At 43.3% G+C, this 17,360-nt stretch overlaps 1 protein-coding gene across 2 annotated transcripts in view; it reads left to right on the top strand.

The window, feature by feature from the left end:
• The window catches only part of SLC25A26 (solute carrier family 25 member 26), a 102,415-nt gene that overhangs the window by 73,402 nt on the left and 11,653 nt on the right, over nucleotides 1-17,360 (top strand). The window contains exons 6-7 of one of the 2 annotated variants that reach the window (XM_058678396.1): nucleotides 5,231-5,275; nucleotides 16,734-16,803. In XM_058678396.1, the coding sequence (XP_058534379.1) occupies nucleotides 5,231-5,275; nucleotides 16,734-16,803 (115 nt within the window). The remainder of the gene's footprint in view (nucleotides 1-5,230; nucleotides 5,276-16,733; nucleotides 16,804-17,360) is intronic. The other variant, XR_009247315.1, reaches the window with a different exon arrangement.

Here is a 17,360-nt window from a genome sequence, read left to right as displayed (position 1 = left end):
ATTCTGGTTTACATAGATACAGATGGAGTATCCTTAATATGAAATGGTTGGGACCACAAGCATATTGAATTTTGGAGTTGTGACTGTTAGCATAATAACGTATCTTGGAGATGGGACCCAAGTCTAAACACAGAATACCTTATACACAGTCTGAAGGTAATTTTACGCAGTATTTTTAGCACACCTGTGCTTTGCCTGCTCCCTGTTCGTTGGAGTCAGGTGTGGGATTTTCTACTTGTGGTATCATGTCAACATTCAAAAAGGTTTTGAATTTTAGAACATTTCAGATTTTGAATGTTAGGATTGTATTACAATATTGCTTTGTCCCTTCCTCTGTTGATAAACTTGAGTTGGTTGGTTGATGTGACTTTTGCTGTAATTAAATTAGTGTGTAAATGCCTAGTGAAGTCGGTTTTCAGTTATTTTGACTGCATAGCTGGGAGTGGAATGAAGTGGTTGTATATGTAACTATGCTTAACACTTTTAGGAATAGACTTTTCTCAAAGGATTTTATTTAGCATTTTCATTGTGACAAAAGATGTTGAGTATCTTCCGGCACTTGCATTGGTCATTGTTGTATCTTCCTTTATTGGCTGTTCAATATTGTTACACATTATAAAAAACTAAGTTGAGAAAAATGGGTATTGTGTGTATAAGGTTTTTTAAACTGATAACAATAGATGCTACATTTAATCTTAGCCAAATGACCAAGAAGCGATATGTATAAGGCTTTTTGTAGGAGATAACGTGTTTTGCAAATATTTCTAGTCAGTGACTTGCTTTATTTTCTGGGAAAATAATCATGCTGTTTTTCAAGTGACTGAAGTGACTGTGCCATTTAAGGTTCTCAGCCAGCAGTGAAGAGAGATTGTAGCTTCTTTCTATCCATCGTGGTACTTGTTTTTGGTTTTCCCTGCTGGGTGTGAGGGGATAACTGGGGCTTTGATTTGCATTCTGGTAATGACTAGTGATGCTGAGTCTTATATTTCTTAGGTCTTCTCTGAAGAGGTGACTGTTCAAGTCCTTTGTGTTTTTAAAAATCATGTTTTGTTGCCTCGTTCCTTATGTATTCTGGATATGAACTCATTACCAGGTGATTTGTAGGATTGTTTAATGCTCCGTTGATGTTCTTTGATGAACACAGATGTCTAATTTTGATATAGTTCTGTTTGTTTTTCCTGTTGTTGTGTGTACGGTATCATAGCCAGGAAATGGTTATCAAATTGAATGCCTTAAAGATTTTTCCCCCTTTTTCTTGGAGTTTTATGACTTTAGGTTTTATCTTTAGGTCTTTCATCCTTTAAACTTTCTTTTTGTATAATAATGCATTAAATAAAGCTCCAGCTTCATTCTGTTGCGTGTGGGTATCCCGTTTTCCCAGCACCATTTGTTGAAAACACTCTCCTTTCTCAGTTGAGAAGGTTGGCACTCATGTTGACAACGGACCATGTCCAGGAGGTGGTTTTTCTGGGATCTCTGTTACGTTTCTGTGCCCTAATGGTACCCATACTACTTTTCTCATTGTGGTTTCGTGCTAACTGTTGAAATCAGCAAATACAAAATCTCCAAATTGTTCCTTTTTACAACATTGTTTCGGCTGTCAAGGGATTCTTGAAATTGTGTGTGAATTTTAGCATGAATGTGAAATACATCTTTAGGATCTCTTACCAGAGCCTTTTGATGAGTAGTAGTTTGAACCCTTGTTGCTGGAGAGTTCTTGGGTATTTCTGCCAGATGTGATAGCTTTCACAGTTTTTAAAATATACTGTTTTCTTTAGACTTATTAGAAAACTCATGGTGGCATTTTGTTCATTGCAGTTTATAGTCAGTCTTTGTTTACTTAAGAGGACGTGTTGGTAGTCCAGTTTGATCATTCAGAGCCGGATGGTACCTGAGTACAAGCTGCCTTCATTTCCGTCTCTGTTACTTTTCTATGTCGCAGTCTTGATTAACGGACTGACTACGAGGTTCCACGCATTGGAAGCTCACAGGTTAGGAAGCACTGATTGGCTCAGGATACTGCCAGTCAGTATTGAGATGCTTGGAGCAAGCTCAGAGTGCGGTCTGTGTGTTGTTTATGTCTTTAGTGATGGCTAGCACCTCTCCCTCCCGTCTGCTACACCCAGATTCATTTTGTCTGTCTCGCCACATAGAATTGTCGGTATTTTTATTACTAAGTGGAATCTACATTGGATGTTAACAGCCCCACCCCCCACCTCTGCATCTTTGATGGCAACTGCCTTTACTGCTGCTCACTTATTAGTGCCTGGTGTCTTAATGACCTTATTCAAACAAAACATCTTAAATGGAGGCCTTAAGCAGGTCACAACAGTGAGCCATTTTCTAACATTTGGTGCAATAAAATGGGTATGTTGTGTTTTGGAATATAAGACCTCTGAGTACAGCTATTCATTTTCTGCAACTATAAAACATTTTAGAATAACAGCTTACATCTGCTTGGGGTATAAAATTGCATGTTTTGAGGAAACCTCGCTGCTGTGTAACTCCAGACCAGAAACAAGAGGGGGCTGGCTCTCTGGCAGTCCCAGAGTCCATAGAAACAAGAGGGGGCTGGCTCTCTGGCAGTCCCAGAGTTCATAGAAACAAGAGGGGGCTGGCTCTCTGGCAGTCCCAGGGTCCATAGCGGCTGGGGAGGCCTTCATGTTCGTTGGGGGGCTGCATTTGCTGGCAGGCCTTTTATACGTGGGGAACACATTTCTCTTCTTGCCTCTAACCTATAAGTAACAGTTTGTGTGTAGCATGATGAGCGTGACTGGGAGATTAATTGACTATTTTTCATACATCAGGGTTTTATCTTATTTCACTACTGCAAGACAGAAATAAATATAATTGTTGAAGCGTTTACTATGTATTTAATTACCTCACACTGACATTTAATCTTGTTTTAGGTAATGAAGTTGAGCTTTACTGTCGATTCACTTTTTCATGTAAATAGGCCATGGGATGTTGGGCATTCCAAGTGTGTGTTTTTAAATTACTTCTTTAAACTGAGGGAACAGGGCCCAGCACAATAGCCTAGTGGCTAAAGTCCTCACCTTGCATGTGCCAGGATCCCATATGACGCAGGTTCTAATCCCGGCAGCCCCACTTCCCATCCAGCTCCCTGCTGGTGGCCTGCGAAAGCATTCAAGGATGGCCCAAAGCCTTGGGACACTGCACCCACATGGAGACCCAGAGGAAGTTCCTGGCTCCTGGCTTTGGATCAACACAGCACCAGCCGTTGTGGCCACTTGGGGAGTGAATCATCAGGTGGAAGATCTTCCTCTCTGTCTCTCCTCATCTCTGTGTATCTGACTTTGCAATTAAAAAAAAATCTTAAACTGAGGGAACGATTTAGTGAGTAACTTTTAATAGAGAAAAATGGATGGAATGTTCATCTGTAGAATTCAAAATCTAGTAACACCAAAAACCAAAGAAGTACAGATAAAGTTGAGTGCAGTGTTGTGGGTAATAGCATAAGAAAGGAATAGCACTAGCGGAAATTGTTATTACATCTTATAAATGTGAACAGTTACTTTTGAGAAGGAAGAGAACAACAACAAATACTCCATGTCATGTGGCATGTGTTTTATTATGTGAGTCTTTAAAAAACTAGGACACGTTTTAGAAGCCTATTTCCCAGTTTTTGTGGTTTGGGTAACTAATTGGAAAGACACTACTACTTTAGTTTCAGAAGGGACTGTCAGATGCTTTATATTTTGGTGACAAAAAGACTCAAGAGAATATGGATTTTCTTGTGGAACTGTAAAATTCAATGTGTGGTGTCTCTGCCACGCTCGTTTGTCGCCTCAGTCACAGCTGTTGCCCTGGACTTTGCCCTCACTGCCACTCGATTCCTGAAAGGAAGAAGGGTGTTCCCTCTGACTGCTGTCAGACTCAGGGCTCCATTTGCTTTGACCGACTTGTGTCTGATTACATACAACTATTTCAGAAATAACTTAATGCCCTTAATTCATGCAAAGGGTAGCAGCCCTTAGCTCCTCTCGGATCAAGCGAGCAATCATGCACACATCACATATGTATATAAGTGCACACAGGAGTGATGTTCACACGTGGCACCTTGCGCTGTGGTCATGTGATAAGCTCAGGGTTGGGCCTACTGGAATTGGTGAGGCTTACATGGATACATACAGAGTTGTTACTGCTTTAGAACTTTAGACAGTGAAGTCAGCAGCCAGTAGAGTGTGTGGATGAGTTTACATGCAGATAAATGTTTAGACATATTTTTCAGTAGAGCAGTGGTTATAATTTCTCATTTCTAAAGGTCTTCACGGTATCATTTAATGACTGTTGGGCTTGGGTGCAAAAAGCTCTTAGAAGTTTACCAGCTGGGCCCGGTGGCGTGGCCTAGCAGCTAAAGTCCTCGCCTTGAAAGCCCCGGGATCCCATATGGGCGCCGGTTCTAATCCCGGCAGCTCCACTTCCCATCCAGCTCCCTGCTTGTGGCCTGGGAAAGCAGTCGAGGACGGCCCAATGCATTGGGACACTGCACCCGCGTGGGAGACCCGGAAGAGGTTCCTGGTTCCCGGCTTCGGATCGGCGCGCACCGGCCATTGTGGCTCACTTGGGGAGTGAATCATCAGACGGAAGATCTTCCTCTCTGTCTCTCCTCCTCTCTGTATATCTGACTTTGTAATAAAATAAATAAATCTTTTTTTTTTTTTAAAGATTTATTCATTTTATTACAGCCAGATATACACAGAGGAGAGACAGAGAGGAAGATCTTCCGTCTGATGATTCACTCCCCAAGTGAGCCACAATGGGCCGATGCGCGCCGATCCGAAGCCGGGAACCAGGAACCTCTTCCGGGTCTCCCACGCGGGTGCAGAGTCCCAATGCATTGGGCCGTCCTCGACTGCTTTCCCAGGCCACAAGCAGGGAGCTGGATGGGAAGTGGAGCTGCCGGGATTAGAACCGGCGCCCATATGGGATCCCGGGGCTTTCAAGGCGAGGACTTTAGCCGCTAGGCCACGCCGCCGGGCCCAAATAAATAAATCTTAAAAAAAAAAAAAAAAAGAAGTTTACCAGCTATGTTATGGCTTCTTTGCAAAGATGATGTCTACTATACCTATAGATTCATTAATGCTAGTTTTGTTATACATAAAGTTAACATGAAATATAATGTTTTAGCAGCAATTTTAGGTTTCTGTAATAATGTAGGCAAATTGATGTTTATTGTCTTAATTTTTTTTTCTTTCCCTCTCTCCAGATTCCTTTCTCTTTGGTCCAGTTTCCCTTATGGGAGTCCTTAAAAGTAAGTTTTTCATTTTCATTCTTTATGTGCAACTTAACTCTATAAAAAAATATGCGAAAGTTTTAGCTTGAAATAGAATTTAACATTGACTGGAAGTTTAAAAACTCAGTGTTGGAAGTTTAAAAACTCAGTGTTGCTAGCAGTTGAAAATGTTTTTGTGTGTGACTTACATATCAGTTTTGCCTTTTGTCTGAGGCACCAGAAAATAAGCTTAGTTTTAATAAGCTGAAATGCACCGAGGTGGAAAAAAAGAACAACCTGCTTTTTACTATGCTGGCGTTTGCTGTGGTGTGAACAAGGTTTCGCTCTTCGGCTCATGTGAATGCCACACTCCAGAGTCTTATGTGTATGGTAACAGAGTGGGAAACTAGTGTAACTGTGGCATGTGAGAGAGCTGGCAGAATGCTCTTGGTACTGCCAGTGTGCCCTCAGAAGGGCATTCTTTCTCTTTAGAGAACTGCTTACGGATGCCCAAGTTGGGCCCACGTGCGCTCTGCCTTGTGGCTGCCATGCAGTTCATGCTTTGTCTGCGTGTGCTCTGCCAGCTGCCACCCGGGGCCTCACAGAGGGCTGGCTTGGTCTTGGGTGGAGAACTAACAAAGCCAGGAACCCAAATAAACCTCATACTTTCATCAAGAGCGTCTCTAAGGTATTTTGTTGTAGTGACACAAACTTACATATCACCCTTTTCTGTCCAGCTTAATTTTATTTTATGTGTGTTTAAAAATTAGGGTAAATGGAAACAGAAAGGCCCTGAGTGAAGGCTGGAAGGCCCAGGTCCCTGGAGATAGAGGAGGTCAGGCAGAGCCTCACTAGCAGAACCAGGATCCCCTGTGAGGAGGAGGAGTGGGGGGATTGTAGTTAGCTTTGGGGGAGATCACACATCTGCTTACACATTAAAGGAAGCTTGGAAACCCTTTTTCATATGCGTAGACATACCGCGTTAGATTTTCATTCTCTGTGGGCTGTTGTGAATTGTGAGGGCCTGTGTTGTCATATGTACCAGAACAGGGCAGCAGGACTGAGTGCGTTTCTCACTGTGGACGGTGTTTAAAGAATCTGAAAACCATGATCAAGTGAAAATAGATATCTAGCAAAGTTTTTCTGTGTATTTTATTTATTCAGTTTTTTGGGTCTTTTGCCATCGCTTTATTTGTTTTTATTTTTATCATTTCCTCTGTGTTACTTGGTGGAAGTATTTTTTCAGGTCGTGTTTCGGGTATGATGTCACAGCTGTCCAATTAGAAGGGAACATTCCATTAGCATAACAATTCCTTTGTAATGCAAGACAAAAAACAGTGAGGCCAACAGCTGTCCAACAAGCAAGACACACTGTATTAGTGTGTCGGGAAGCAGCGTTCACACGGGCCCTGCGTGCTTCAGCAGCCGGTGCCTCACTGCAGGGCGATGCTTTGAGGCCCCAGGAAGGGGAAGCATGGCTCCTTTCAATATGAAGAACATTTGCAGGATCCTAGCTGCTTGAGAAATGTCTAGAATTTTTCAGAGTGATCTTTACTACAACCATGCTTTAATTTTTTTTAACTTACTTTTTTAAGGGACCATTTATAGAGAGTAAAAATCACTATGTTTTTATGAGTTTCAGCAAATGCTTATAACCACCGTAGGGAAGAGTTCCATCATCCCCCTCAAAATTATCTATACCTGATCCCTGGTGACTAGTCTTTCTCATTTCCAGAATAGCATATAAATACAGTGTTCCCTGTCGTGCCGTATGCCTTACTTTATGTCACTTACTGTGATACTTTTGAAGTCTGTTCATACTGTTCTCTGTAACACTGGTGTGATACTTTTTACAACTGTATAATATTCCACAGGTGTATGAGTGTAGTCATTACAGTTAGCTTATTTGTTCACTATTTTTACATAGTTGTGCCTTCAATTTCTGGTAATTCTAAAGTAAAGCTTCTGTGAATATTCACCTGAGGTATATGGGCATATGTTTTTATTTCTCTCGGGTAAGTCCCCAGCAGTGACATGGCTGGGTCTTCAGTGAGCTGTTTGATTGTTAGCGGAAATGGGCAAAACATTTAACCAAGTGGCACTGTCATTTTATCCTCCTGCCAGTAGGCCATTTATTTTGCATCCACGATGTTATCTGATATTACATTTGAAAAAATGGCCATCACAGTAGTTGTCACTCACTGGGATTGACTTGCAGTGCCTTCATAAATCAGTGGTGGTGAGCTTCTTTTCATATAATCATGTCTTTTTTTTTTTTAAGATTTTTTTTTTTTTATTTTATTGGAAAGGCAGATATACAGAGAGGAGGATACTTCGTCCGATGAGTGACGTCCCCAAGTGACTGCGACGGTCAGTACTGCGCCGATCTGGAGCCAGGAGCCCAGATCTTCTTCTGGGTCTCCCACGCGGGTGCAGGGTCCGAATGCTTTGGGCCGCCCTCTGCTGCTCTGCCAGTTCACAAGCAGGGAGTTGGATGGGAAGTGGAGCTGCTGGGATTAGAACCGGCTCCCATATGGGATCCCGGCACGTTCAAGGCAAGGGCTTAACTGCTACGCTATCACGCCAGGCCCAGTCTTGTCTTTTTGACATGTTAACGTGAGTCACAAGCCTTTGTAGAAGCAGATCATTTCAGGCCCTTTTAATTTTGTGGTTTTGATTTTATCTATTAAATTGACTTAAAATATCCATCTGTCTATCTGAAAAGGAGATTTACTGGAAGAGGAGAGACAGAGAAAGGTTTTCCGTTCATCAGTTCACTCTCCAAATGGCCACAACGCTGGAGCTGAGCTGATCCAAAGCTTGGAACTTTTTCTTAGTCTCCCATGTGAGTCTGGGGACCAAGGACTTAAGCTGTCTTCTGCTTTCCCAGGCACTTTCTAGAAAATCTAGAAAAATCTTTCTAGCAAGACTTTTCTCAGCCAGAGCTTTGGCAGTTTCCCATTCACACTGTTCTGTAGAAGAAGGTCTGCAGGGGAGGGGTATCTAGTGTTCCCTTCAACTGAACTCTGAAGGTCAACAGTTGTCCCCTTTTTTCTACAGTCCCTTCCTGCACTGTCTACCTCATTTCTGCTAATTATTCTTTTCTTCTAACCACCAAGCGGTAAATATCATGTGTTCTCTTTCTTCAGGTCATGTCGCTCATCAGGTTTTGCTGGCCGTGACTTTATCAAAACCCATAGCCACCTTTTTATCAGATGTTCTTGCTGTCGGCCTGGTGGCTTCCCAAGCTTCTCATGCACTGTACGCCTTGGATTTGTGTAACTGAAGTAGCAGTATTCCTAGAAACTTAAAACTTTGTGAGATCCTGAAATGTGAAGTTGATGACCTTCAAGGGTCCTCACCTAGTGTGTCTATTTCTTTCCCTTGTGCCTTTCTCCCCTCCTCTCCCCTCCTTTCTTCTCCCCTCTTCTTCCCTTGCCTCCTGGCTTTTCTCTCTCTCTCTGACCAAATCTTTTCCCTCCATCCGGAACTTCCTTGCTGCCTCTAAGTATGCTGTCCCTTGCTTTGAAATCTGCTTCTTAGGGGCCAAATGCCATGTGTCTTGGAAAGCCAAGCTCATTCTCTTGCTTAAAGAGTCTTCTAACCTTGGCCTTGAAGATTGGCCCTGCTTGACATTTGTCTGCAGTGTGGTGCTTGGCCACAGGCTCCACGGTGTTTAGAACCGTGCTTTGAGCATTTCAAGGCCGTGGCCTTTTCAAGTTACACATGCTGTCAATGTACCTTTATTGCTTGTGGAGTTCGAGCTAGACCTGTAGCGTGGCCCGTGCCTTTCAGCAGCCCGGAGTCCATCGGACACACAGCCCACAGATTACTTAAATGCAGTGTGTCTCTCCTTGAAATATAGCCAAGGTAATGTGGGGGTGACCTCCCAGCTCCTCAGAGTCGGCCGCAAACTCATCTCATTTCTGGTGTTTTTCTTTTTCATTGCACATAGATTCTTTTTTTTTTTTTTCTTTAAGTGAAAGGGGACAAAGCACCATAAGAAATCAGAAGTAAAGGTAGTACTGGCAAAGCCAGATTTATGTGTTTTCAAGTATAATTTGATTTAATTTGATTTTTATTGGAAAGGCAGATATACAGAGAGGAGGAGAGACAGAGAGGAAGATCTTCATCTGCTGACTGACTCCCCAAGGGGCCGCAACAGCCAGAGCTACGCCAATTCGAAGCCAGGAGCCTTTTCCAGATCTCCCATATGGGTGCGGGGTCCCAAGGCTTTGGGCTGTTCTCGACTGCTTTCCCAGGCCACAAGCAGGGAGCTGAATGGAAAATGGAGCAGCTGAGATTAGAACCAGCAGGATCCTGGCACATGCAAGACAAGGACTTTAACCACTAGGCTACCATGCTGGGCTCTCCAGTATAGTTTTTAAGTATATGTATGTATTTTGGGGTGGAGGTGGAGCGAGCTTCCATCCACTGATTTTTTCTGCACATGCTCACAATGGTCAGGGCTGGATGTGGCTGCCGCTGTGAGTCTGGGATGCTCTGTAGGTCTCCCATGTGGGTAACAGGAACTAGAGTACCTGAGCTTGCCCCCAGAGTGTGCATTAGCACACAGGTGGCCCTGGCTGCGGAGCCGGGGCTGCAGGCCAGGCGTCTGGGCATGGGGTACATGAGGCATGCAGCGTCGTACTGCTGTGCTGCTTGCCCACGCAGAACTTGGTGCTGCTGTCTCACTGTGCTTTGTACCTGAATTCCAACCTCCCTCCATTCTGCCAGGGAAAAAAAAACATGTTTTCATTCAGGATGTTTTCATAATTCATATTGAGTATTTCACATCAGTCAGGTTCTTCTGATTTTGTGAATTCAGTGTTGCCCCAGGTGAACCTCTCGTAAATCACTCTCATCTGTTTCAGTTAGTTTCTGTTACTTTTCCTAAATTTGGTTTTCAGATAATGTCTCATTTGCAAAACAAAATTATTTCAAATTCGAATTACTTAAGCAAGTTGTTTCAGATATTGACATAGTTTATTCATTTGGTTGGTTGGTTCGGTATGCCCATGGACATGACATTGTGATCTGTGTGTGGAAGTGAAGTGTCTTATGTCATTGTATTTGGTGTCCAGGCAGATATAACCTGTAGATACAAACCTAATTTATTGTTGCTGCTTTTGGTTTCTCTTTATTCATTTGGGAGACAGAGAGAGTGCCCATTGACTCACTCCTCTGCTGTCAGAGGCCAGAGGTCAGTCTAGGTCTCCCATGTGAGTGCCCAGAAGCGGTTCCTAGAGCCACATCATTCCTTCCTGGGTCCCAGGAGGCTGGAGTGCATCAAACCTTTGCACCCTGATGGGAGAGGAGGGCATCCTAAATCAGCAGTTTACAAGGCCAAATGCCTGCCCCCACGTGGTTTTGCTCCGAAGATTCTCTTTCACACCCAGTTCTGTTAGTGTCAGTGTGAGCTATACAGCTAGCTGTGTAAGCATTCCGAGCCTCAGCTTCCTTCCCTGTAAGAGGACGACATGCTGCATGTCGCCCGTGCCACGTAGGACCCCGGGAGGGTTGTGGGAGTTTGTGTGTGAGCATCATTTGCACCTGCAGCGTCCAGGTTCTGAAGGGCACGTGTAGCAGTTGCTGTGCGATCATTAGTTAGGTCAAGTTCTGTGTTTGCCACTAACATTTCTCACTCAACTTTGAACTTGCTGGTTCATTTACAGATTTTTTTTTTTAAGGTTACTTACCCGAATTCATTTCAATTACAGATGGATTTCTTTATTATGTTCTTAAGACTAATCTGCAGGTTTAATGGAAAGTTAGGCTTATCTGTGAAAGTCTATTTTTAAATGGTGTCTTCAGTCATCCAAGTCTATTTTGATGGTGTTTTTCGCCCCTAGCAACCAGATTTTTTTTCTGTCCAGACAGCAGCATCTCTGAAGCCTTCTGTGTCATCTCCCCTCTGTCTTTTATAACTCTCCTCTTTCCCTGCTGAGCCTCCCCCGATTTATTAGACCAAACGACTGTTTTATTCTTGTTGACTATAAAATGCCTGCTAGCTGGTAGGTTCTCAGGAAACGCTTTTTGAGTTTCTGAATTACACAGCATCTTAGATCTCATCTTGGTACATGACACCTGGTTCACATTTCATAATCTGCTCTTTGCTGTTGCCTGGGAGTGCCTCATTACTAGCAGTCCTCTCTGGGTCTGGAGTAATTGTGCTCATTGGAGCCTTTGACTAGGATAACTGACTAATCCACGAAAGTTTCATGTGATTAATTTCCTTTTCTAATAGGTTGGTGAAGTAGTAATGGCATTAACATTGGCATTAGCTTGGTATCAGTGTGCATGATGCCACCTTAAATGTGAATAGCTTTTATTCTGTCAAGCTTCATATTCTGTCTCCAATGTTTAGTAGATTGCAAAGAAAATGCTTTGTACAAAATATACAAATTTACAAACATTCAAAGCATTTACGAAAACACAGCAAGTACTGTGGTTAGTGAAAACACTATCTTTGGAAACTGATTTATAATAAAACTTTTAAATGCTTGTTTCACAAGCAAGGCCATAAAAATCTTTGATAGCTGTACTCTTAATACAGTAAACTTAGATAGTGCTGGAGTGCTTACACACTACACAGTGCTGTACATCTCGTTTGTTAGATGGCTTACATCATTCCACGTCTGGCTCAAGAAAAGTTGTTAAGGGGCTGGCATTGTAGTATAGTGGGCGAAGCTCCCACCTGTTCCACTTCTGATCCAGCTCCCTGCTAACGTGCCTGGAAACTCAGTAGAAAATGGCCCAAGTCTGTGGGTGCCTGTACCCACTTGAGAGACCCAGAAAAGACCCAGTTCCTGCACATGGCTTGGCCTCTCTCCTGCCATTTTGGCATTTGATGAGTGACCTAGCGGATAGAAGAACCCTCTCTCTCTGTTTCCTTGTCTCTGACTCTGTCTTCAATTAAATAAATCTCTTTGAAAAAGATTTATTTTTATTTGCTAGGCAGTTTTATAGACAGAGGAGGTGAGGGAGAGAAGGTCTTGTTTACTGGTCACTCCCCAAATGGCCACAACAGCCAGAGCTGAGCTGATCTCAAGCCAGGAGCTTCTTCTGTGTCTCCCACCCACATGCAGGACCCCAAGGCCTTGGGTCGTCCTCCACGGCTTTCCCAGACATAGAGCACCTGGGACACAAACCAGTGCTCATATGGGATACCATTGCCACAGGGTAGAGGACTAGCTTGCAGTTCTACCATGCCAGCCTCTCAAATAAATAAATCTTAACAAAAAACAGATAGGCTGGCACTGTGGCATGGTGGGTAGAGCTGCTGCCTGTAGTGCCAGTGTCTCCTGTAGGTGACAGATTGAGTCCAGCTGCCCCACTTTTGATCCAGCTTCCTGTTAATGTGCCTGGGAAACAGTAGAAGACAGTCCAAGTTCTTGATTCTCTATAGCCATGTGGGAGACCTAGAATGTCCTGGTTCCTGACTTGGACCGGTCCAGCTTCTGTTATTGTGGCCATTTTGGGGCTAAGCCAGCAGATAACAGCTCTTTTGGCTCTCTTCCCCACCCCACCCCCAGTGTGCCTTTCAAATAAGTAAGTATATCTTTAGCAGTAGAAGTTGCTAAAGTTGACAGTGTAACTAGGGCCAGTATATATCTTCACTCATTTATCCTATTCAGTTTTATAGCCACCCCTTGATCTTCCGAGAAGGTACCAAGTGTGCAAAACTAGTGCCAAGTTCACTGTTCTCCCTTCACTGTGGTGTATTTGATTGTTTCTAAATGTGTCTTGGTAGGTCATTATAGTAGCCTAGCCATTAAATTAATGTATTCATGGCATCTTTTTCAGTAATATTTGTGGCCATAAGTGCCATGTGTGCAGTAAGAAAAGGGATTGTAATGAGGAAGAACAATCATTGTGTGCACTTGCACGTACAGTCCTCTGTGTAGAAGTCACCCTACAAAAGTGCTACCACAGTTGGCTAGTTTTACCAGTTGGGTTTAGCACAACCTTGCATGTTACAAGGTTATTCATGTCAATTGTATTGATAATCAGTTTCTATCTACTAGCAGTGAGCAAGCAGAGATGCAGATACAAAGAAGAAACAGTATGAGTGCATGCTGTGGCACACCAGGTTAAGGACTAATTCTGACACCTATATCTCATGCTGGGGCGCCAGTTTGAGTCTGTCTCTCCACTTTTGTTACTGCCAGGGCTTCCTTAGAGACAGCAGGCGGTTGGTCAAGTACTTGGTACCCTGCTATCCATGTGGGAGACCTGGGTGGAATTCTGGACTCCTGGCTTGACACTGGTCCCCAGTCCTGGCTGCTGCAGGTGTCTGGCAAATACCAGATGGAGTATTTCTTTCTTTGTCTCTTTTTCTCTGTGTGGCTATGCCTTTGATGAAAAATACTAAGCGTGCTTAAAACAAAAACCCAATGTCATTAATAATTTACAGTGCCGGGCCCGGTGGCGTGGCCTAGCGGCTAGGGTCCTCGCCTTGAACGCCCCGGGATCCCATATGGGCACCGGTTCTAGTCCCGGCAGCTCCACTTCCCATCCAGCTCCCTGCTTTTGGCCTGGGAAGGCAGTTGAGGACGGCCCAATGCCTTGGGACCCTGCACCCGCGTGGGAGACCCGGAGGAGATTCCAGGTTCCCTGCATCGGATCAGCACAGCACCGGCCCGTTGCGGCTCACTTGGGGAGTGAGTCATCGGACGGAAGATCTTCCTCTCTGTCTCTCCTCCTCTCTGTATATCTGACTTTGTAATAAAATAAATAATTCTTTAAAAAAAAAATTTACAGTGCCCTTAAAACATATAAAGCCCATAGACAGGTATTTGATAATACCAAAAACAAGGTCTATATTCTGAAAACTGAAAACCAATACTGAGTGACATTAAAGGAGGCCTAAGCAAAGAGAAATAATTCTGAGTCAAATAATTCTTTTTCATATATTAAGAATATCTCCATTTCCCCCAAATCTCAATAATTTTATTGCAGTCTTAATCAAAATACCAACTGATTATTTTGAAGAAATAAATCTTCTTTAAAATGTATCTAAAATTTATATTAAAAAAACCTAGAGCAGTCAAAACTACCTTGAAGAAGAACAAATTTGGGAAATTAATACTGCCTGATTATAAGGTATATTATAAAGCTGTTATGATCAAGAATAAAATTGATATCAAGACATATACATAGGTTAAAATAGAAAAGTCTGGAAATATCCCCATCCCAGCCCCATAGGGACAACTGATTTTTGTTAAAAGTGAGAAGACAGGGCCCAGCACAGTGGCCTAGCGGCTAAAGTCCTCGCCTTGAATGCACCAGGATCCCATATGGGAACTGGTTCTAATCCCAGCAGCCCTGCTTCCCATCCAGCTCCCTGCTTGTGAACTGGCAAAGCAGTCGAGGATGGCCCAATGCATTGGGACCCTGCACCTGCGTGGGAGACCCAGAAGATCTGGGCTCCTAGCTCCAGATCGGCGCGGTACTGACCGTTGCAGTCACTTGAGGAGTGAATTATCGGACAGAAGATCTTCCTCTCTGTCTCTTCTTCTCTGTTTATTTGCCTTTCCAATAAAATTAAATAAATCTTTAAAAAAAATGTGAGAAGGCAGTCACAGGATCAAGGACCGTCATTCCCAGTTGTATTCATGTGGGAAACATATGTGGAAATTCATGTGTCCAAACATATGATCCATTTGTGATCCGTACCATACCCCATGAAATACCAACCCCAGATGAGGGGTTAGAGACAAATGTAGAACCTCAAAGCAGAAAATTTCTAGCAGAAAATTTCTAGCAGAAAATTTAGAATAGTCTTCATAACTTTAGCTTTGGCAAAAGTCTCTTAAATGGGCTTTAGAAGTAAGACCCATGCAAGCATAGTGTGGACCTTGTCAATCAAGCATTGTTTGAAGTTTTCAGAGGACAAAAAGATAAGCCATAGGCTAGCAGAATGTATTTGCAAAATGATTTGAGTTCAGAATGTGTAATGGAGACTCAGAACTTGGTTACAGAACGGATAACCCAATCAAAGTGTGCAAAAGCACCTGAGTGGACACTTACCAAAAAGAGATGGCTGATAGGTACATTCATTAGCCATTGTGGAAATGCAAACTAAAACCATAGTGAAATATTATTCGCCATTATTCGGAATGGTTACCATAAACTTGCAGATGGTACCAAGTGTTGGAAAAATGTAGAGAACTGAGCTTACTGGACACGTGATTTGGTGTAGGTACTGTGCAGGTCAGGTTGGCAGTTCTTAAATTAAACATGCCCTCGTTGTGGTCCAGCTAGCTCACTGCTAGATGTTTCCCCAAGGGAAGTGAATGTCTGTGTCCACATTCATACATGTGTAGATACATGTTTATAGTGGCCTTGTGTGTAAGAAGCAACACTGGAAAAATTCCGAATGTCTGTCCACAGGTCAGTGTGTAAACTATGATGGATCCATATAATGTGTTACTCATCATCAAAAAAAGAAAAAATAGAGAATATGCTGTTGAGACCTGTGGTAACAGGAATGAAACAAAATGATGCTGAATAGAAGATGCTAGGTTTAGAAAATTAGCATATGACTACACTTATCTGAGATTCTGGAGAAGGTAAACTAATCCAGGGTGATGGGAAGATTGTACTGCTTGAGCGGTAACATGGAAGGGCAGTAAAGAGAGGTTCCCTTGGACACAAAATAACCTTTTGGGGTCATGGATAAATTCACCATATTTTTTGTGTCCATTTTGTGTGCATGTGACAGCCTATCAAATTACATACTTGAGGATGTGCAGTTTATGGGATATTAATCACACCTCAATAGAGGTAAGGAAAAATTCTGTGCTGGCTCTGCTGGTAAAGTCTGGATTGCAGGGCTCGCTCCTCGGAGTTGGGAGGTGGAGAACAGATGGTCAGAGATCATTCCAGTGCTGGACTCAGAGTCCTCACTACTTCCTGGAGCTTTATTGTGTCTCCTACTGCTCACGAACTCTTGTGAACAAGGCACCGTGGCTTAGCCATTATTCTGCCCCGTGTGAAACTTGGTATGTGTGCTTGTGTAACCCTCAAGCTGTTAGGTGACAGTACAGGAAGAGTATTGACAGATCTTTAAATGATATGTAGGTAATGGGGTTAGTATCCCTCAAACATGTGTGGTATGGATAAGGGTTGTGAAAGGAGCTGAGGAATCTGGACTAATCTGTGAAAAGTGGTATTTCTTTGTTTAGAATTATATGTGAAGATATCTGAAAGAGTTTGTTGTCCTGTATTTTTATTTTGATCTATGCATGTGTGATGCATACACACCAGTGTGTCAGCATGTTTCCAGAAAGCGCTCAGATGGAGCTGTCACCCTTGTTCCTGCGCCTTATTTTAGAATGCAGTTAGGGCCTTGGGAAAATCACTTATGTCATAAGTAAAGAATGCCACCAAAATAGCTTCTCACTTAAGTTCCCATCCCTAGAGCTAACCCACAGGAGGTTCCGACAAATGCAAATATTTAATAACTTGTATTTTTCTTTGTGCTTACACACAGGCCCTCTGGTCCTGGCGGCAGGATCGTGTGGTGGATTCTTGGCAGTCGGCAGTGTGTGGAGCTTTTGCAGGTGCAGAGGATTATCTGATGCTGGGAAAGGCCTGGAGAGGGGGGAGGAAATGTGAAAATAATAACGAGACAAAAACAACATTCTTTAGAAATTCCAGATTGTTTAGATGAAGAGAGCTTCACTAGCTGTTTGGGGAAAGTGTTGCAGGGGAAGAAAAAACTGCTGAAAAGGTGTCTGCCTGAAAGACAGCCAATTTGTTTTTGACAAATTTTCCTCTTTCTTTTTATCTTTCTTAAAGCCTTCACTCAGGCCCTTGGATTATCTTCAGGATGACTGATGAGGGCCTCTTGGGGCGGGGCAGCCTAGGGGCGGGGCGGCCGTGCAGCTGTCTGCCTTGAGGAGCGCCTGGGGCTGGAAGCAGGTTGTGCAGAAAGCCATGATTCACCGCTCCTGTGACAGATTTGACAGCACCACTGATTAACTGGTGTCAGGAGAGCACAGGCTGGCTACTCCACAACCTACTGCAGGCTGGGCTGTGCAGGGTAGAAGACACAGCAGGGCAGCCTAAACATCTGGGCATTTTGGAGACATCATAGCCCAAGCACAGTGACAATAGG

Source organism: Ochotona princeps, chromosome 21 (assembly GCF_030435755.1).
Source record: "Ochotona princeps isolate mOchPri1 chromosome 21, mOchPri1.hap1, whole genome shotgun sequence".
Classification (NCBI taxonomy): domain Eukaryota; kingdom Metazoa; phylum Chordata; class Mammalia; order Lagomorpha; family Ochotonidae; genus Ochotona; species Ochotona princeps.
Note: the sequence above shows the minus strand (reverse complement) of the source record. Positions and strands in the feature narration are given on the sequence as shown.